The sequence below is a fragment of the Oncorhynchus kisutch genome, linkage group LG19 (assembly GCF_002021735.2).
Source record: "Oncorhynchus kisutch isolate 150728-3 linkage group LG19, Okis_V2, whole genome shotgun sequence".
NCBI lineage: Eukaryota > Metazoa > Chordata > Actinopteri > Salmoniformes > Salmonidae > Oncorhynchus > Oncorhynchus kisutch.
Genome location: NC_034192.2, coordinates 63,379,325 through 63,401,256, shown reverse-complemented (window position 1 = coordinate 63,401,256; position 21,932 = coordinate 63,379,325). Strand labels below are relative to the sequence as shown.

The following is a 21,932-nucleotide window of genomic DNA, read 5'->3' as shown; positions in this document are numbered from 1 at the left end:
GTGTATATAACCTAGTTATCATTACTCAGTACTGGTACCCTGTGTATATAACCTGGTTATCATTACTCAGTACTGGTACCCTGTGTATATAACCTAGTTATCATTACTCACTGACTCAGTACTAGTACCCTGTGTATATAGTAATCATTACTCATTGACTCAGTACTGGTACCCTGTGTATATAACCTAGTTATCATTACTCAGTACTGGTACCCTGTGTATATAACCTAGTTATCATTACTCAGTACTGGTACCCTGTGTATTTAACCTAGTTATCATTACTCAGTACTGGTACCCTGTGTATATAACCTAGTTATCATTACTCAGTACTGGTACCCTGTGTATATAACCTAGTTATCATTACTCAGTACTGGTACCCTGTGTATATAACCTAGTTATCATTACTCAGTACTGGTACCCTGTGTATATAACCTGGTTATCATTACTCAGTACTGGTACCCTGTGTATATAACCTAGTTATCATTACTCACTGACTCAGTACTAGTACCCTGTGTATATAGTAATCATTACTCATTGACTCAGTACTGGTACCCTGTGTATATAACCTAGTTATCATTACTCAGTACTGGTACCCTGTGTATATAACCTAGTTATCATTACTCAGTACTGGTACCCTGTGTATATAACCTGGTTATCATTACTCAGTACTGGTACCCTGTGTATATAACCTAGTTATCATTACTCAGTGACTCAGTACTAGTACCCTGTGTATATAGTAATCATTACTCATTGACTCAGTACTGGTACCCTGTGTATATAACCTAGTTATCATTACTCAGTACTGGTACCCTGTGTATATAGCCTAGTTATCATTACTCAGTACTAGTACCCTGTGTATATAGCCTAGTTATCATTACTCAGTACTGGTACCCTGTGTATATAGCCTAGTTATCATTACTCATTGACTCAGTACTAGTACCCAGTGTATATAGTAATCATTACTCATTGACTCAGTACTAGTACCCAGTGTATATAGCCTAGTTATCATTACTCATTGACTCAGTACTAGTACCCAGTGTACAATGGCTTGCGAAAGTCTTCACCCCCCTTGGCATTTTTCCTATTTTGTTGCCTTACAACCTGGAATTAAAATGGATTTTGGGGGGGTTTGTGTCATTTGATTTACACAACATGCCTACCACTTTGAAGATGTTGCCTCTCTGATTAATGCCCTCTTTGCCTGGTGTGTGAGTTTTGATGGGCGGCCCTCTCTTGGCAGGGTTGTTGTGGTCCCATATTCTTTTAATAATGGATTTAATGGTGCTCGGTGGAATGGTCAAAGTTTCAGATATTTTTTTATATCCCAACCCCGATCTGTACTTCTCCACAACTTTTTTGGGAGAGCTCCTTGGTCTTCATGGTGCCGCTTGCTTGGTGGTGCCCCTTGCTTAGTGATGTTGCAGACTCTGGGGCCTTTCAGAACAGAAATATATATATAATATATATACACTGAGATCATGTGACACTTAAATAAAGTCCACCTGTGGCAATCGAACTAATTATGTAACTTCTGAAGGTAATTGGTTGCACCAGATCTTATTTAGGGGCTTCATAGCAAAGGGGGTGAATACATATACAAAGGGGGTGAATACATATACAAAGGGGGTGAATACATATACAAAGGGGGTGAATACATATACAAAGGGGGTGAATACATATGCAAAGGGGGTGAATACATATGCACACACCACTTTTCCATATATTTTTTTCTTCAATTTTTTTTAAACAAGTAATTGTTTTCATTTCACTTCACCAATTTGGACTATTTTGTGTCTGTCAATTACATGAAATCCAAATATAAATTGCAGGTTGTAATGCAGGTTTAAATGCAACAAAATAGGAAAAACGCCAAGGGGGATGAATACTTGAGTTTGAGTTTATTTTTATTTTTACAGGGACAGTGCACATTAATCAACATTTCAGTAAAAGTGCCGGTTTTAGCCAACCGGCTAATTTTCAACCGCAGTCCCTGGGCAGGTTATTAAAAACAATTACAATATAGACAATAGCAACATAGAACAAGCAAGACATAGCAACATAGGACAAGCAAGACATAGCATACAGACAGAGCAACATAGGACAAGCAAGACGTAGCATACAGACAGAGCAGCATAAAACAAAAAGCAGCAAGACAAAATTCATAAAAGCAACAAAGTGTTTCCACACCTCACAAGCTACAGACAACAGACAACATGGAGAGTGGCAACACACAGCTAGGGACCATGTTCACAAATCTGATTGACCTTTAGCCATGTCTTCAAGCATTTTGTGAAAGTGTGATATGTGGTGCAGTTATGTGTGTCTGATGGCAGTGTATTCCAGACATGGGAAGCTCTCACAGAGAATGCAGATTTACTAAAGGTGCTTTTCCTTAGGGGAACTATACAGTCACCTCTCATGGCAGACCTTGTGGATCTGCTGCCATATGTCTGGGTTTTCTGTTTAACAAAAATATTGAGTGGAGGGGGAGCCAGGCCATTGAGGATCTTGAATACAAGACATGCGTCGGTGTATTGCACAAGATTTTCCCAACTCAAGAGCTCATGCTTTCTAAGGATGTGACAATGATGATGGCTATTGGGCTTCTTATCAAGCACTTTGAGAGCCTGTTTGTAGACAGACTGAGTAGGTTTTAATGTTGTACAGCAAGCTTGGGCCCAACTAGTCAAGCAGTATGTTAAGTGGGGGAGTATCATAGATTTGAAGTACAGTTTTGCTACCTCTGTAGTCAAACAATTTCGTATAAATCGGAAATTAGCTAGGTTGAATTTGGTTATTTGAATTACCTTTTTCACATGCTTTTTAAAAGAGAGGTTGGAATCAAGTATGATGCCAAGGTACTTAAAATCGGATACCACCTGGAGCTTCTCTACAAAAAAAGGCATAACAGGACAAATCTGAACTATAAGCATCAGATAAGAAAGACAATTGTTCTGAACCGGCTTCTGCCATGAATTCCAAGCCCTTTTCTCAAAAGATTTGAAAAGTCAAATAAGAAAACCGGGATGTAGGTTCTGATATTTCAGACAAATGGCTTTCATCTGGCTCAGTAGCATCTGTTGCCCTCTTTGTGAAGAACATGCAAACAGTTTTTTTCCACATTGAGATGCAAACACGAGTCACTGAGCCACTTTGTAACCTGGACCATTACTGTAGTGAGTTCTTGTGCAGCTTGTTGTTTGCTCTTTGCATGCACATATATCACTGTATCATCTGCATACATTTGAACTTCAGACCCAGTACAGACAGAAGGCAGATCATTAATGTACAGGCTGAACAGGAGGGGCCCCAGTATTGACCCTTGGGGCACGCCCACATCATAGCTACGAGTGGGCGACAGCTCATTGCTCACTCTGACACACTGAGTTCTGCCTTCAAGGTTTGATTTCATCCATCTCAAGGCATCAGGGGAAAAGTTGAACTTGGACCATTTTGTGATGAGAATCTCATGGTTAACAGTATCAAAAGCCTTCCTTAAGTCCAGAAACACAGCCCCACCCCCTTTGTCCATCTTGGACTTCACATTTTCCAGAAGAAAGCAGTTGGCCGTTTCTGTGGAGTGTTTCGCTCTGAAGCCAAACTGCATGGAGTGTAATGTGAAGGGGCTGTTGTTGAGGTGGGCAATCAGTTGTTCTGCTACACACTTTTCAACAACCTTTGACACCACAGGTAATATACTAATGGGCCTGTAGTCACTCACGTTAGCAGGGTCGCCTGATTTAAAGATGGCCGTTATTATGGCCGACTTCCATACCCTTGGAAACACACCGAGACCAATAGATGTGTTGGTGACCTTAGTAATGGGGCCAATGAGTGACTCTTTGTAGTTTTTTAAGAAAGGTAGAGTCCATCCCAAACACATCTTTGGCTTTAGAGTTCTTTAGTGAGCTAATCACCTTGTTCACCTTTGACTCAGAAACCTCCCTTATGATGAAGACAGGTTGAGTGTCATTCACTAGCACTGAGCCCAAGAAACAAGTGGAGGGGTTCTGTGTCAGTACCCTGACAGAGTCAATAAAGTAGGAATTGAAGGCTATTGCTATTTCGACTGCATCCTGTGTTAGATTGTTATTCACCATGATTTCTAGTCTTTTTGCAGTGTTACTATGGTCTTTCCCTGTTAACTTTTTTAGATTCTCCCATATCAATTTAGAATTTCCCTTTGCTTCACCAATTATGTTAATAAAAAAGTTTGCCTTGGCCTGTCTAATTTCTTTCATCACCTTATTTCTCAACGTGGTAAACCTACGTCTGTCATGCTCTAATTTAGATTTTAGGGCTATTTTTAAAGCATAATCTCGTTCTTTCATCAATTTCCAGATTTCTCCATTTAGCCAAGGAAGAGTGCTCTTTTGGCCAGGTTTGGATTTGATTTTCTTTAGGAAGCCATTTATTGTAGTCTGGATTGTGGATAGAAAAACCTGACTATCAGCTTCCACGTCTGTATAGGACAAGAGATCATTCCAGTTTATTCCCTTAATTGCTTTTTCAAAATTATTTAATTCACTCTTAGGTATTCTGAGTTGATCCGGCTTTCTAACAGTAGAGAGGTTAAACCTGCTCTTAGACAGCTTTCTGGCTATAAGTGTCAGATTATGATCAGACAGCCCAGTAACCATATTGAATGATTTAGTCACTCTGGTTTATTACTGAACACCAAATCAATCTGTGTTTTAGAGCAACAAGTCACCCTGGTTGGCCCTTTAACTAGCTGTGTAAGGTCAAAGGTATTAGTGATCCGTTTGAGGGTTTTCCTACAACACTTGTCTTCATAATTAATGTTAAAATCTCCCATTAAGATGACCTCTTTCCCAAAATCACATTCCCTAAGCATGGTATTAAACTGATCAAAAAACACACTTTTGGTGGAAGGTGGCCTATACATTCCAATGAGGGTAAAAGACATTTGGGGAGACAGTGTAACGTTCAGGCCGATACATTCTAGTTCATTATCACATGACCACTCAATTTGTTTACATCCGATATGTTCTTTAATGTAAATCATCACACCCCCTCCTCTTCCCTCAATCCTGTTTGCATGAGTTACTTAGCTGGGATCGGCGTACACCTGATGGTTTAGATAAAATTACAGCATTCGAATGAGAAGCGGCACCTGCCGCACCACCCTGTCTTCCGTCCGCCATTTTGTTGGTCCGTCTTGGAATCATTTCTAAACATTACCTCCTCTGCAAGGTGGTGTAGGTGTTACCAATGTGGGAAGCTATGATTTTATTTCAATGACAAAATGATGTTTGATCAAAAGTTGTAAAGATCTTTAGTTGGTTGGCTTGCTATTGTTTTGGATGGGAAGCATGCGCAAGACACTTTTAGAAGCCAAGCATAATGCTGTGTGAATAAAGCATAGCCTACCAGATACTATCACGAGAGCAGAAGATACTAAATATGTAGGTATCATCTATGACAGATCTCAATAACTGCCATCGTCTAATTAAATGTCACTTTGTTAGCCAAAACAAACAAAAATTAAAAGGCACAGAAACACGTATTATTTAATCTAATCATTACACAAATTATCCAAATTATAGGAGCACATCGGTGTCACTCTATGACCATCGTCCAACCAACAGATTAACACAGGACCTCTAAAAATAAATCCACAGTATTTTTTATTTAACCTTTCGAACAGATTGAGATAAAAAAAATAAAAAATATTTACAAGAGAGCCCATTACAATAAGAAAGCATACATGTATCAAATATAATTCACCACACAAACACAAAATAAAAGAAATCCCATTCAACTACATAGAGGTCCTAAATCAATGATGTAAACTGCCTGAGTGGCACCAGAACATCTAACTGCAGTGAACTCTGCAAAACGCTACACAGATTAGGGGCAAAAAAAAAAAAAAAGCCACTTTTCCCAAATCTGTGGAAACTGAAGGGATCTCCGTGGCAACTTGTGACACTTAACTTAATGAAGTTACATATAGAGTTTGTCAGATTGTAAATAAATGAGAATACTCTCTTCTTACAGACAGAGAGGTCCATCCCACATTTTATACAGACTACAATGATGAGTCCTAAAATGGTCCCCTGCGATAAAACGTGTTGCTAGAATGGTAGACAGCGTCCTTGGGTTTTAAAACAGACGTTGCCTGTAAAAAAAAATATCACCGAAATCCAATACAGGGAGAAGCGTTGGTTTGAACAATCTTTCTCCTGTTTTTAATACTAAGGCGTGATTTATTGAGATATAAAAAAATATAAAATATTGGATCTTAGATTCCAAGTCAAATTTCTATATCCGTTAGGAAGGATAACTCGTCATCAATCCAGACACCCAGGTACTTATATTGAGAAACGAGCTTAATTTGGGCTCCATTTATAGCGCAAATATGCAGGTCCTTTGTGACCTAGAGAACAGCATGAGCTTGTTTTTTTTAACTTGTATTTAACACTAATGTAAGATCTGTAAGTGATTTCAGAACTGGATCAAAGTCATGCTGAAGTTCACGAATGGCCTGCTGCAATGAGGTGGCACAACACTGTGTCATCTGCATAGAGATGAATGTTACAAGTATGAACACTGTTTCCTATGTCTTTAATATACAAAGTGAACAATAATGGACCCAAAGTAGAACCCTGAGGAACACCTTTTTGAATTTCAGGAAATTCAGATTTAACCCCGTCTATCAAGATGGCCTGAGTTCTGTCACTAACATAATTCTGAAACCATAAACAGGCTGTATACCCCAGGCCGACTCATGATAATTTCTTCAGTAAAACAGAATGATCAACAGTGTTGAACATCTTTGACAGGTCAATAAACAAGGCAGCACAGATCTTTTTAGCATCCAAGGCATTGACAAGATCATTAACAACTAGCGTGGTTGCTGTGGTATTGCTATGCCCAGGCCTAAAACCCTAATGGGTTTATATTAAGAATATAATTGTCAGATAAAAATGGACAAAGTTGTACATTAATCAAGGATTCAAGAATCTTAGTTAAACAAGTTTGTCTTGAAAAGTTGTCAAGATCATTTGTATCCCCACCCTAATGGAGTGGCTTTTGGAATACTTCCTGATAACAATGTTACATAAAGAATGTGGGCTACTGATCCAGCAATAAGGTGTGGCTGCACACTACAGCAGACCAGGCTCCAAATGATCAGCCCCTGGGGATGTTATCATGTCTAATGTTAACAAAGCATCCATCTTTATCGGTGAATGTCAGAAAAAGGAAAACTCCTGACCAGCCTTTTCAGTACCGTCCAATAGATTTTCACCATCTGCATCCAAACTACTCTTTTCAAAAGCTGCCTTTGTGATACATCCAAAATATAAAGCTCGCAGAGATAAAAAAAAAAGAAGATTGATAATCAACTGTTCTGAACCTCGCTGTAATAATCTCAGTCGTCCTCATCTTCAAAGATCTCTGAGAGCAGGAAGTGCTCTTGTGGATCTTCTCTGGACTCGGTCTCTCCTGACTCGGTCTGACTGTGTCGGAGGAGCTCTTCAAACTTGGGCAGAACACTACTGTACAGGAAATCAATGGTCTCTGAAAGTAAAACACATACATTAAATTAGTAAATGTGTCCAGCAAACAACACGATTCTTCCTCGAAGCATTTATTATATTTGAAGGGGGGGGGGTGGGGGGCCAATCAGTGGTTTTACATGTGATCACACATGACATTTTCTTAGGAGGTTTTCATCTCTTTCCGAATGTAGAAACATAATTTACACATATGTAGACTTGTATAGTGCTGGAGATGAATAGGAGGTTAAAAACACGCAGTCAAGATGGAGCTAGCTTATACTTCCCGTCCCTTGGAAGTGATGTCACCGGAACACTGATCATAGTGACTTGCAATCAACTATCCTAAACGCATACCTCCAACCTAAAAAAAATAACATAGGGATTGCAAAAAAACAAATGTGTGTACGACAGCAGCTTACACCTACCACAGAAAGACATGCTCTGACGCAATGGCACTTTGGCTACTTTTAGCTTGTGGTAGTTCATCTGTACGTAGTAAGGAGTAACTCCCCTTTAAAACAGGAAAGAAAGGTTAGCAGATAGCATAGCATTCCCACACACATAAACCACAACGACCCTGCCATGTGCTGTTGTACTCCTCACTCCTAGAAGGTAGGAAACATTTGGCCAAGACTGTGCCTCTACGGTACAGATACCCTTTCTTTGACCTTTAACGACCGAGTTTGTAGACTATTCAAACATCTGTGTTGTGTTAAGAGATTTGAGAATCGAAACGTAAATACTAACATAATTACAGACCTCTGTCAGAGAAAATGTCATTAATAATAAAAAATGCAACATTGTCTAAAACCAAGTATAATCTGCGTATAATAACAACCTCTTACCCAATTGTGTGAGCAATTTCTTCCCAGTCAACATCTGAGGCATCGTCCACCTGCATTGCATTCAACCTGAAAGGTGAAAATGACATTGAATCAACATTGGCAAAATAAAAATGGTTGACCATGCCAGTTTCATATGCCATTATACCAAGAACAAAAGACTTCCATTGGCCCTGTAAATCAGGACTACGCGGAACGGTAACGCAGATGGTATATACTATGATAAGTTACCAGACTGGGTTAATAAATCATTTACACCACATTAATAAGTCACTGGGTTAATAAATCATATTACACCACATTAATAAGTCACTGGGTTAATAAATCATTTACACCACATTAATAAGTCACTAGACTGGGTTAATAAATCATTTACACCCCATTAATAAGTCACTAGACTGGGTTAATAAATCATATGACACCACATTAATAAGTCACTAGACTGGGTTAATAAATCATTTACACCACATTAATAAGTCACTAGACTGGGTTAATAAATCATTTACACCACATTAATAAGTCACTAGACTGGGTTAATAAATCATATTACACCACATTAATAAGTCACCAGACTGGGTTAATAAATCATTTACACCACATTAATAAGTCACCAGACTGGGTTAATAAATCATATGACACCACATTAATAAGTCACTAGACTGGGTTAATAAATCATTTACACCACATTAATAAGTCACTAGACTGGGTTAATAAATCATTTACACCACATTAATAAGTCACTAGACTGGGTTAATAAATCATTTACACCACATTAATAAGTCACTAGACTGGGTTAATAAATCATTTACACCACATTAATAAGTCACTAGACTGGGTTAATAAATAATTTACACCACATTAATAAGTCGCCAGACTGGGTTAATAAATCTTATTACACCACATTAATAAGTCACTGGGTTAATAAATCATATTACACCACATTAATAAGTCACTAGGTTAATAAATCATATTACACCACATTAATAAGTCACTGGGTTAATAAATCTTATTACACCACATTAATAAGTCACTGGGTTAATAAATCATATGACACCACATTAATAAGTCACTGGGTTAATAAATCATATTACACCACATTAATAAGTCACTGGGTTAATAAATCATATTACACCACATTAATAAGTCACTAGGTTAATACATCATATGACACCACATTAATAAGTCACTAGACGGTGTTAATAAATCATATTACACCACATTAATAAGCCACCAGAGTGGGTTAATAAATCTTATTACACCACATTAATAAGTCACTGGGTTAATAAATCTTATTACACCACATTAATAAGTCACCAGACTGGGTTAATAAATCTTATTACACCACATTAATAAGTCACTGGGTTAATAAATCATATTACACCACATTAATAAGTCACCAGACTGGGTTAATAAATCATATGACACCACATTAATAAGTCACCAGACTGGGTTAATAAATCATATGACACCACATTAATAAGTCACCAGACTGGGTTAATAAATCATATGACACCACAATAAGTCGCCAGACTGGGTTAATAAATCATATGACACCACATTAATAAGTCACCAGACTGGGTTAATAAATCATATTACACCACATTAATAAGTCACCAGACTGGGTTAATAAATCTTATTACACCACATTAATAAGTCACCAGACTGGGTTAATAAATCATATTACACCACATTAATAAGTCACTAGGTTAATACATCATATGACAGCACATTAATAAGTCACTAGACGGTGTTAATAAATCATATTACACCACATTAATAAGTCACCAGACTGGGTTAATAAATCTTATTACACCACATTAATAAGTCACTAGACTGGGTTAATAAATCTTATTACACCACATTAATAAGTCACTGGGTTAATAAATCTTATTACACCACATTAATAAGTCGCTGGGTTAATAAATCATGACACCACATTAATAAGTCACTGGGTTAATAAATCATATTACACCACATTAATAAGTCACCAGACTGGGTTAATAAATCTTATTACACCACATTAATAAGTCACCAGACTGGGTTAATAAATCATATGACACCACATTAATAAGTCACCAGACTGGGTTAATAAATCATATGACACCACATTAATAAGTCACCAGACTGGGTTAATAAATCATATTACACCACATTAATAAGTCACCAGACTGGGTTAATAAATCATATTACACCACATTAATAAGTCACCAGACTGGGTTAATAAATCTTATTACACCACATTAATAAGTCACCAGACTGGGTTAATAAATCATATTACACCACATTAATAAGTCACCAGACTGGGTTAATAAATCTTATGACACCACATTAATAAGTCACCAGACTGGGTTAATAAATCATATTACACCACATTAATAAGTCACTAGACTGGGTTAATAAATCTTATTACACCACATTAATAAGTCACTAGACTGGGTTAATAAATCATATGACACCACATTAATAAGTCACTGGGTTAATAAATCTTATTACACCACATTAATAAGTCACTAGACTGGGTTAATAAATCATATTACACCACATTAATAAGTCACTGGGTTAATAAATCTTATGACACCACATTAATAAGTCACTGGGTTAATAAATCTTATTACACCACATTAATAAGTCACCAGACTGGGTTAATAAATCATATGACACCACATTAATAAGTCACTGGGTTAATAAATCTTAGTACACCACATTAATAAGTCACTAGACTGGGTTAATAAATCATATGACACCACATTAATAAGTCACCAGACTGGGTTAATAAATCTTATTACACCACATTAATAAGTCACCAGACTGGGTTAATAAATCATATTACACCACATTAATAAGTCACTAGGTTAATACATCATATTACACCACATTAATAAGTCACTAGACTGGGTTAATAAATCTTATTACACCACATTAATAAGTCACTGGGTTAATAAATCTTCCAAATAAAATAAAACCAAACAATTCTACAATAGCATATATTGAATTAAAAAATCTTCACAAAAACTCACGCTTTGATCAAATCCACTTTAGCCTTTAAGGTTTTCACACCTCCACTGAATGCTGGTTGTCCGTGTGCCATTTTGTATGCCATAACACCCAACCTGGGAACAGAGAAGATACAGCTTCTGCCTCAAAAGACGACGTTCTGAATCTGAACGCTTGTGGAAACTAAACCAGGGCGACATTGTCAAAGTGGAAGAATTGAGAGACACCTATTTAACTAGAGTTTAACTAGAGCAATTCATCTGAGCTAACAAGGTGTACGATATATCAATCATTTCTGATCATTTCCCTGTTTAACATAAGTAACATAAAATCTTAACAGTGCCTATTCCATAAGGTTGACTGGCTAAAGAGTAATATTGTCATGCTATGGCAACTGGCTAAAGAGTAATATTGGCATGCTTGCTATGGCAACTGGCTAAAGAGTAATATTGGCATGCTATGGCAACTGGCTAAAGAGTAATATTGGCATGCTATGGCAACTGGCTAAAGAGTAATATTGGCATGCTTGCTATGGCAACTGGCCAACTTTCCATTTAAGAATGATGGAGGCCACTGTGTTCTTGGGGACTTGCAATGCTGCACACATTTTTTGGTACCCTTCCCAGGATTTGTGCCTCGAAACAATGCTATCTCGAAGCTCTACGGACAATTCCTTTGACCTCATGGCTTGATTTTTGCTCTGACATGCACTGTCAACTGTGGGACCTTATATAGATTTCCAAATCATTTCTAATCAAACTGTATTTGTCACTTGCGCCAAATTCAACAAAAATAAATATGACAATCAAATATGACATATGAAAGATGATTTCTGGCAGGCTGCAAGAGAATGTGCTAGCTGTTGTGATTGGCTCTTCGAGTCTCACTGCAAAGGGTCTGAATACTTATGCAAATAAGTGTCAGGACGTTGGACTGATGGGGAGGTTTATGACCCCCATAAATACCTTTCCCCTCTCTCTACTCTACCGATGTGACTCGAGTAAAGCCTTTGTTAACATTGAGAGTCTGGTGACATCAAAAGATGGGAAACGGAACCATATTTCGGTAATCAAACCAGTTGAAAATATGCGTTGGGACTTAATGAATATGTCAGATCAGTTGGCGTCAGATCTTATTACTGATGATAGGACGACATATCTTGGAAGGTGTATCTTGGAAAGTCTACACATTATAGTTATCAGATTCACATGGAATTGTTGTGCAATTTAAATGTTTAAATATGAAACTATTTGTGAAAAGATTAAATGTAATTTTAGCTCCTAAGTGAGAAAACGGGTTATCATCGAGAAACTCTGCTCACTCAGAGGCCCCGCCCAAGTGAACAGACATTGGTTGTAAACTCTGCTCACTCAGAGGCCCCGCCCAAGTGAACAGACATTGGTTGTAAACTCTGCTCACTCAGAGGCCCCGCCCAAGTGAACAGACATGGGTTGTATAAACTATGAAACACGCCCTTTTTTCACCACTATATAAACCCGTTGGCGAAAATGTAACTTCCTGTTCCAAGGACGTGTGAACTTGAAGTCCCCACTTTGAAAGGACAAAGACCACATACAGAACTAAGTCAACCTCAGCAAGAATCTAACGAAATTAGCATAGAATTTCAATGTGAAGGTGACGACCTACATGCCGGAAGGATGAATTTAGACTATACCAGCCCGAATATAGCATGAGCATATAGCATGGCAACTTGGTATGAACTTTTAACCCTTATTCACTAAAGAAGTGATACCTCCTAGCCGTTGCATTAGCGCAGCAACTGTAAACGTGGGTTAGGAAAGGACGGACGACGTATCCAGTCTAACACACACAACGATACAGCAACGTATCCAGTTTACCACCAGAGACATTCTTCAGAGGACCAGAGATCCATGCTGGACCACCCGGTCTCCCATATACAAACAATCTACTGAAGCGCAGCTCAGAGTAAATATTTATTGCATTCTCATTTTTTCAAATGGGCGGTAATTTAGAATGCATATGATTCTGTATTTACGATAGCATGGCTTCTCCCTCTGTTCCTCAGGCGTCCCGCTCTTTCACTGAAACCCCACTCCTTTTCCTTTGTGTAACCAGCTGTCATATCTGTTCCGTCCGCTAGGGACGATTTCCTTTATGACATAAGTTGTAATCAATGTATGATTAATTCTGTGTATATGTAATTCTGTGTGATTATTTAGGCATTTAGTAAATAAATAATTAAACCAAATGTTGTATTGCTGATTCAACTTGTTAGCCAGGGTTTGTGAAGACAACCAAGAATGTACAACTTTGCGATTAAACTAAATAAGGTGAGGATTAAATATTGTCTGCTATTGATGTAAAAGATGACTAGGTCTTTAAGAGTTTATTCGGAAGATAACAGCTCTATAAATATTCTTTCGTGGTGCCCCAATTCTCTAGTTAATTACATTTACATGATTAGTTCAATCAGGTAATATTAATTACAGAGAAATAATTTTATAGAATAGCATGTCATATCACTTAATCCGGCATTGCCAAAGACACGACATAGGGTATTTCACATTTTCTACTTCCTGTATATAGCCGTGTTATTTTCTACTTCCTGTATATAGCCGTGTTATTTTCTACTTCCTGTATATAGCCGTGTTATTTTCTACTTCCTGTATATAGCCGTGTTATTTTCTACTTCCTGTATATAGCCGTGTTATTTTCTACTCCCTGTATATAGCCGTGTTATTTTCTACTCCCTGTATATAGCCATGTTATTTTATACTCTGTATATAGCCATGTTATTTTCTACTTCCTGTATATAGCCATGTTATTTTCTACTTCCTGTATATAGCCGTGTTATTTTCTACTCCCTGTATATAGCCATGTTATTTTATACTCTCTATATAGCCATGTTATTTTATACTCTGTATATAGCCATGTTATTTTCTACTCCCTGTCTATAGCCGTGTTATTTTTACTCGTTATAGTTATTCACTGAGTATGTACTCCTTGTGTCACTATGTCTATTTTATCTTTAACTCTGCATGGTTGGAAAAAAGGACCCGTCAGTCAGCAATTCACTGTTAGTCTATCTGACACATCCAATAGTCTCTTGACAGATGCTACGGTACAATTTATGTTTACAGTCTGTCCATGAAAGATTAGTGAGCGATACATGAATACCAACTTCAACATAAAACACATTGTTGAAGAAAAGTTCAAATTAAATCACCCTGGAAGATCATAATGTGTTTTACGGTAATTTCTGCACTTTGCATAATTATTTTTCACTGTGAAAACGTCGGCCATTTTTTGTTTTTTTGCAACAGTTACCCATGAAACTCTGTACTACACACCATTTCATTCGACACTGGTCCCGGTGGCGTGTCTTAACCCTCCGGCATACAACTGTCCAGGGGATGTTGTTGTACAGCTGGTCTTTCCTGACGGTGGCGTGCCCTCTGCCAGGCTCTACCTGTCCCAGCAGGTGGTCTCGCACAGCTTCCATTAGTCTCTTCAGTTCTTCCTCGCCCCAAGGACCTAAGTTTGCGACTGAAAAACACACACCAAACAAAAGCGGGACCGTTGTTCAGACAAACGCTGGTAACAAAATGGCCCAGAAAGTAGTGAAGCAGGATGTCAGGCAAGGAGCAAGAGTCATTATATTTAATTAAAGTTCCCGATGACTTACAAATCTGAGAAAAACGTTTCATAAGGGGCGTTTCACTCCGGCCAGTCAACTGTGAGATCTTCACCCAATTGTTGCCGTGCAACTTCTGCAGTTTTTTCAAAGAGTAAAGTTCATCTTCGCTGAACCTTCGTCTAAAAATTCATAGAAACATTCAAGTAATAAGTCTGTAACAGCCCAGTATAACGAGCTTCATGTCAGGAAAAACGGCACAGTTGTTAGTTCCAATTCAACATCACTATACTTTTGTACACAGTCAAAGCCCATTATTACCGTTGTCAGTTCCTTAAAGTAACTAGCCCAGTCTTACCGGCCCTTGTAACTGCCGCCATCAAACATTTTCCTCCCACCACGAGTATAGATCTTATGCCAAGGCCTCGGGATTCCTTCACCTGGAACAGGTTAGGGAGAGGGGAGATCAGTTTTCAGGGAAACCCCTTAGCATACTTATTTAGCACTGTCGACAATGGTAAAGACCGGGATATAAATGTGGGGATGAAGCGTCATCGGACTAGTTATCATTATGAAGCTGGCTAGAAGTCAACGCACCTATTCTCGCAGGGAATCTGTGATGACTCTTCAGCCTCTGGATAAAACACAGTTCGTCTCTGAAGCGCTTTGTATGGAAGAGTTTAGCGGCATTCTCAATCCCTGTGAGAGCCAGGAAGTCGTTTATGTTACTCATGAGTTGTCTGTTCTCCTGTGCGCTGTATCGTCCAGTTCGCAGGGAAATGCCTGGAAAAGACAGAAGATTCCAGAGTCTTAAGCAAGGGTGCCAGACTAGCACGATAACCTAGGGCTCCAGACTAGCACGGTAACCTAGGACTCCAGACTAGCACGGTAACCTAGGGCGCCAGACTAGCACGGTAACCTAGGGCTCCAGACTAGCACAGTAACCTAGGGCTCCAGACTAGCACAGTAACCTAGGGCTCCAGACTAGCACGGTAACCTAGGGCTCCAGATTAGCACGGTAACCTAGGGCTCCAGACTAGCACGGTAACCTAGGGCGCCAGACTAGCACGGTAACCTAGGGCGCCAGACTAGCACGGTAACCTAGGGCTCCAGACTAGCACGGTAACCTAGGGCTCCAGACTAGCACGGTAACCTAGGGCGCCAGACTAGCGCGGTAACCTAGGGCTCCAGACTAGCGCGGTAACCTAGGGCGCCAGACTAGCGCGGTAACCTAGGGCTCCAGACTAGCACGGTAACCTAGGGCTCCAGACTAGCACGGTAACCTAGGGCCCCAGACTAGCACGGTAACCTAGGGCTCCAGACTAGCACGTTAACCTAGGGCTCCAGACTAGCACGTTAACCTAGGGCTCCAGACTAGCACGGTAACCTAGGGCTCCAGACTAGCACGGTAACCTAGGGCGCCAGACTAACGCGGTAACCTAGGGTGCCAGAATCCAAACTGGTACATTTTCAGTTGGTGGCACCAGCCCATGTTTTGGTCGCACCCCAAAAAAAATGCCTGAGTGACCTAATATCATAGGCTAATTTATGTGCGTCTAGTCCACCACCTGAGTAAGAGGAAACTCAAAACACAATGTCTTTAAAATAATACCCACAGCTTTTTGTCCAACAGCAGGCCCCAGCGGAACAGGCACAGAGACTCTCATTACATTACTGTCTAACAAACACTGGTTTCAGCCTCCTACAAAAATAGGACATTTTGAGTCAGGTGATGTAGATTGTGCAGCTCACACCAACGAGACAAATTAAATCAATTTAACTGTCACATCGAAGTCTAAACCTTACCGTACGCAGACGGCTTTAGGGTGTCAAATCGTGACTAAATGATGTCAGTCTGGAGCCCTGGTTTAAATGACAATACATTTAGTCAGCGGGCCAAACACTGAATATGGATTCATGTGTTAAGGGACCAGAAGTCAATACAGTCAATACATTTCTCAAACATCTCTCAACACAGTAGCATGTTACATAACATTGCTTACATGTGGACACGTTAGCTACATCAACCTACGATAAACACCATGAGGATTTAAAGAATAAACCTACCTTGTCTTCGGAATTCCTTGAATCGATCAAGATCATACCTGATCATCGCTCTGATCTTATTAACAGGCCGAGACGCAATATTGGGAACAAACTCTTTGAGCTCAATCATAGCCCTCCATTCGTTTTCACTGTAACATAGAGAGGGGAGAAATATCTAAATAACATCTAAAACATCTGTTTTTGAAACCCCCGAGTTGACAGGGCAGAACAGAAATGCCTCCTCTCTGCACAGGAAGATGTTTCAGATGAAACTCTGGTACACAGCACAATGATTCACAAAGGTCTGGTTTTCACCAGCAAAACCACCTGTCAATGGTTATGTTCACTACAACCAATAGGTGAAAAAAATCACTCTTCAATATATGCTAGATTCACTCTTAAAACAAGTGTATGAGGTTCCTTTCTACTGACCTTAGAGCTTTATCGTTTTGGATGCGTCTGCGGTGTTGGGTGCTCGTCTCAACCATGGTTGTATGGAGGCCATCTTGCCCTGTCTCAGACTCTAGTCCAGCATCAGGAGTCCTGTTATCTGACTTAGAGGGGACACTGTCCATTCCCGTGTCGGACTCTCTGCAGCATTGTCTCTTGTTTCTCCTGCTGCCCTCTTCAGCCCCTCCATCCGGTTGTGTTTTCAGCCTCGTTGTTGGTTTCCATTTTCTCCCAGTTTGTTCTAGAATACCTGGGAGCTCGGTTTTATCTGGACAAACGCTCAGTTGAATCGCTCCAACTTTTTCCTTCTTTCGTTTCCTGTTCTCTTTTTCGTTATTCTGTACCTTCGTTACCACATTTTCCCCTCCCTCAACCCCTTCAGTGTATAGTTCTATGATTTCAGGATCATCTGCTAATCTTAAAACCGTCTCACGGCTTTCCGCTCCCTCTTCAAGCTTCGTTTGTCTGTTCTTGAGCTTCTTCTTACTCTTTATGGCCTCTACGGGCACCCTTACATCTGAGACATTTACTGCAGACGCTGAGAGGCCACTGTCCATCCCCTCTTCTGTCTCTCTGTCATTACGGGTTTTATTTTTCTTCCAGCTACTCATCCCCTCCGCGGCAACAGTCACTCCATCGTCTCCCACCACGTTATGTGTGAAGTGTGTTTGACTTTTTCTAAGTTCTCTCTTCAGTTCGTTCCTCAGGATCTGGCACCTCCATTTGTTTCTTACATTTCTTCCTCTCTTCCTCTCCATGTCCAACTCTGTCACTGTTTGCTCTTTATGTCCAGGTTCACGTTTCGCATCCCTCGACCGTGTCAGGTACCACAAATGAGAATGTTTCAGGAACGTCTTTCAAGTAAAAAGAAACAGGGAATCTCAGTCGCCCAGTTCTGTGGGTGTTGTCATCCCCGGCATGGTGGCAGCTGTTTAACCGATTTGCTCCATCTATAAAACACAAAGACAATATTAAACTGCAGATTAAACTGAACTCTACGACTTACCATGGAGTTGATCGGCAACTAGCGCAGGAAGACTGGGGCTTCGATGTCAAATAAAATGAAGTAACCAAAAACGACTGATTTCAGCACCCAAAGAAAAGCCTGTGATTACACACAGCATTGTATTTCAAAACACACACACACACACACACACACACACACACACACGAGCCTGAGCAATGGAGCAGTTGCATAGGTATGTTTTTGTACTCCCACTTTGAGGAGAAAATTATCATAATCCATTGGGTAATTTGTCATTTTCAAATAATTAGTCATGTTTTGAGCTAGTCTGTATTAAAATAGATGCGGTCCGTTTTATATATGATATAATAATTAACAGATTGCATTTTGCACCCCCCCCCCTCCCCTCAAGATGAATGGTTCTGCCCACCGGAAAGGTGTTCTACCCTCCCGCCCACCACCATTTTGAACATCTTAGAATATACCATTTAGAACAAGCAGCCGTTCGTCACTAGTTATCACAGCTACAAAGTCATAAAGACCGTCTATTTTTACAATTTCTCTTCTTGAAATGTGATTTTAAACCTAATCACAACCCTTACATTAACCACACTTCTAAGCCTTTACCTTAGCATAACCTTAAAAAAACATATGTATATTTTAACTTTGTGGCTGTGGTAACTAATGTAAACCCTGGAAAACACAACAAGCATGGATGCAATAAGTGTAAACACATTATCTAACTGGGGATAACTAGTTAACATAATGTCACAAAGCATTATCTAACTGGGGATAACTAGCTAACATAATGTCACAGAGCATTATCTAATTGGGGATAACTAGCTAACATAATGTCACAAAGCATTATCTAACTGGGGATAACTAGTTAACATAATGTCACAAAGCATTATCTAACTGGGGATAACTAGCTAACATAATGTCACAGAGCATTATCTAATTGGGGATAACTAGCTAACATAATGTCACAAAGCATTATCTAACTGGGGATAACTAGCTTAACATAATGTCACAGAGCATTATCTAACTGGGGATAGCTAGCTAACATAATGTCACAAAGCATTATCTAACTAACATAATGTCACAAAGCATTATCTAACTGGGATAGCTAGCTAACATAATGTCACAAAGCATTATCTAACTGGGGATAGCTAGCTAACATAATGTCAAAGCATGATATGCTAACCAGGTAACATTCATTCTGAAATAACTTCATATTTCTTAGTTCTTCGGGTATTTAGAAAGACGTGAAATTGGCATGGGAGCTAAGTAGCTAGCAAACTACCAGCAAGCTCCCTATTCGCACAAAATCACGCTGTGGGGATGTTTTTCAGCGGCAGGGACTGGGAGACTAGTCAGGATCGAGGGAAAGATGAACGGAGTAAAATACAGAGATATCCTTGATGAAAACCTGCTCCAGAGCACTCAGGACCTCAGACTAGGGTAAAGGTTCACCTTCCAACAGGACAACCACCTTAAGCACACAGCCAAGACAACGCAGGAGTGGCTTTGGGACAAGTCTCTGAATTTCCTTGAGTGGCCCAGCCAGAGGCCGGACTTGAACCGAGTTGAACCCAATCTCTGGAGAGACCTGAAAATAGATGTGCAGCGACGCTCCACATCCGACCTGACAGAGCTTGAGAGGATCTGCAGAGAAGAATGGTAGCAACTCACCAAATACAGGTGTGCCAAGCTTGTAGCGTCATACCCATGAAGACTCGTGGCTGTAATCGCTGCCAAAGGTGCTTCAACAAAGTACTGAGTAAAGAGTCTGAAAAATGATGTAAATTGAATATTTTTTAAATGTTTAATATAGTTGCAAAACATTTTTTTTTGCTTTGTCATTATGGGGTATTGTGTGGAGATTGAGGGATTTTTAAAATCCATTTTAGAATAAGGCTGTAATGTAACAAAATGTGGGAAAAGTCAAGGGGTCTGAATACTTTCTGAAGGTACTGTATCTAACGGATGGGATACACAAGCTACATTATTGCCAAATAACAACGGTTTTCAACATAAATAAAAAATGGACTGGTGTGTTCCAACAACGAGCTGCAGTTTGGGAATGATTGCATCTTCGCTACTTTGCGAACTGCTAGAGCCATTTAGAATTGGTTTGCCCAGGGCTTGGCTATAACCTGCCTAAACATAGACAGGTTCTGAAAATATGCAGTTTCGATAAAGACAACGAGCATATTTGAATAAGAATCATTAAGCCAAGTCCTACTCACCAAACAGATGTCGTGTCGGTAACTGTGTTCAATGTGGAATTGTCCATTTACCAAAGTCAAAATAACAGGTAGAATCAACTAAATCAAACATCTGTATATTGTAAAGATATATTTTTGGTTGCAACACTGAAAAAATGTCTTTCAACTCATTGAGCCCCGTTTGAAATGATCACTGAGAATAACTTTCACACACAAGATGCGGATCACTTCGCAATGGCATCTTCTTTCTATTTTATTCTGTTATATTACATCATGGGTTTTACTATAGAATAGGTGTCTTGACTGAGATATGGGGTCTGGAAATAAGAGCGTGTCTGCTAAATGAACAAACCAAGGCTGTATCATTGCACATACACTTCTACAAACAAGCTCCACATCGCCGAGGTTACTGCCTTTATCAGGTCGATAATAAGGTTCCAATAGATCAATATTAAATGATACCTTTTTTGACGGAATAATATATATTAGCAATTAGGACTCTTTATCTGTAATGGTTATGATAAACATATATTTTTAAGTATTTTAAATGTAGTTTCTTGCACTTTCAGACCAATTCTGCCGCCCATGCGCACACGTTAAAAACATTTGTTCACACGTGCACAAACACCGTTCCACGTATGATCAGCACAACTAGCTAGTTAGCTGGCCTGGTTAACTACACGTGATAGACTCTAGCTTACTAGCTAAATAAGCAAATCCGAGATAAATCTCGTAAAGAAAAACAAACAAGCACTGACCTGAACGAACACACGGGAAACTAAACTCAGCTTCACTCCATTGCTTCCATCTTCTGTTTGACGCGTTAAGGGCTGGCGAGCCCATCAGCAGACCACAGCGCCCCCAGGTGGATGGGGTGTTACTATAACGGACAGTCAGACCCACCAGTTCATAACATAAATAAAAGACTACGATGTGAGGAAAGAAACAGTGTGATCTAGTATGATCATGTATTGAATTAACTGAATTGATAGACAACAAATTATAACACAGGCGACTCCTGACATCTGCAGCGGCTTGGGACTGACGTGACAGCATGCACAAAAACCAGAGAATGCAGCCACTGCAGTCCCTCATAAGGCAGTGATTGGGAGTCCCATAGGGAGGTGCACAATTGGCCCAGCGTCGTCCGGGTTTGGACGGGGTAGGCCGTTATTGTAAATAAGAATTTGCCTGGTTAAATAAAAAAATATTAAAATGTAAAGTGTGTTCACAAATCTGTTTACATTTCTGTTAGTGAGCGTTTCTCCT

At 39.5% G+C, this 21,932-nt stretch overlaps 1 protein-coding gene across 2 annotated transcripts; it reads right to left on the bottom strand.

Annotated features, from left to right (window-relative positions):
* Positions 1-5,631: 5,631 nt before the first annotated feature.
* Positions 5,632-21,545, bottom strand: LOC109883792 (transcription termination factor 1). 2 transcript variants are annotated; one of them, XM_031797856.1, is made up of 11 exons: positions 21,422-21,545; positions 17,454-18,421; positions 17,043-17,170; positions 15,573-15,758; positions 15,334-15,415; positions 15,027-15,157; positions 14,692-14,887; positions 11,383-11,475; positions 8,369-8,434; positions 7,949-8,034; positions 5,632-7,542 (listed from the first exon to the last, which is right to left on the bottom strand). In XM_031797856.1, exons 2-11 carry the CDS (start codon positions 18,227-18,229, stop codon positions 7,394-7,396), a joined length of 1,893 nt encoding a protein of 630 aa, XP_031653716.1. In that variant the 5' UTR covers positions 18,230-18,421; positions 21,422-21,545; the 3' UTR covers positions 5,632-7,393. The 2 variants fall into 2 exon arrangements, with proteins under 2 accessions (XP_031653716.1, XP_031653717.1); XM_031797857.1 differs by lacking the exon at positions 21,422-21,545 and adding an exon at positions 20,685-21,132 and having other exon boundaries at positions 6,159-7,542.
* Positions 21,546-21,932: the final 387 nt, after the last annotated feature.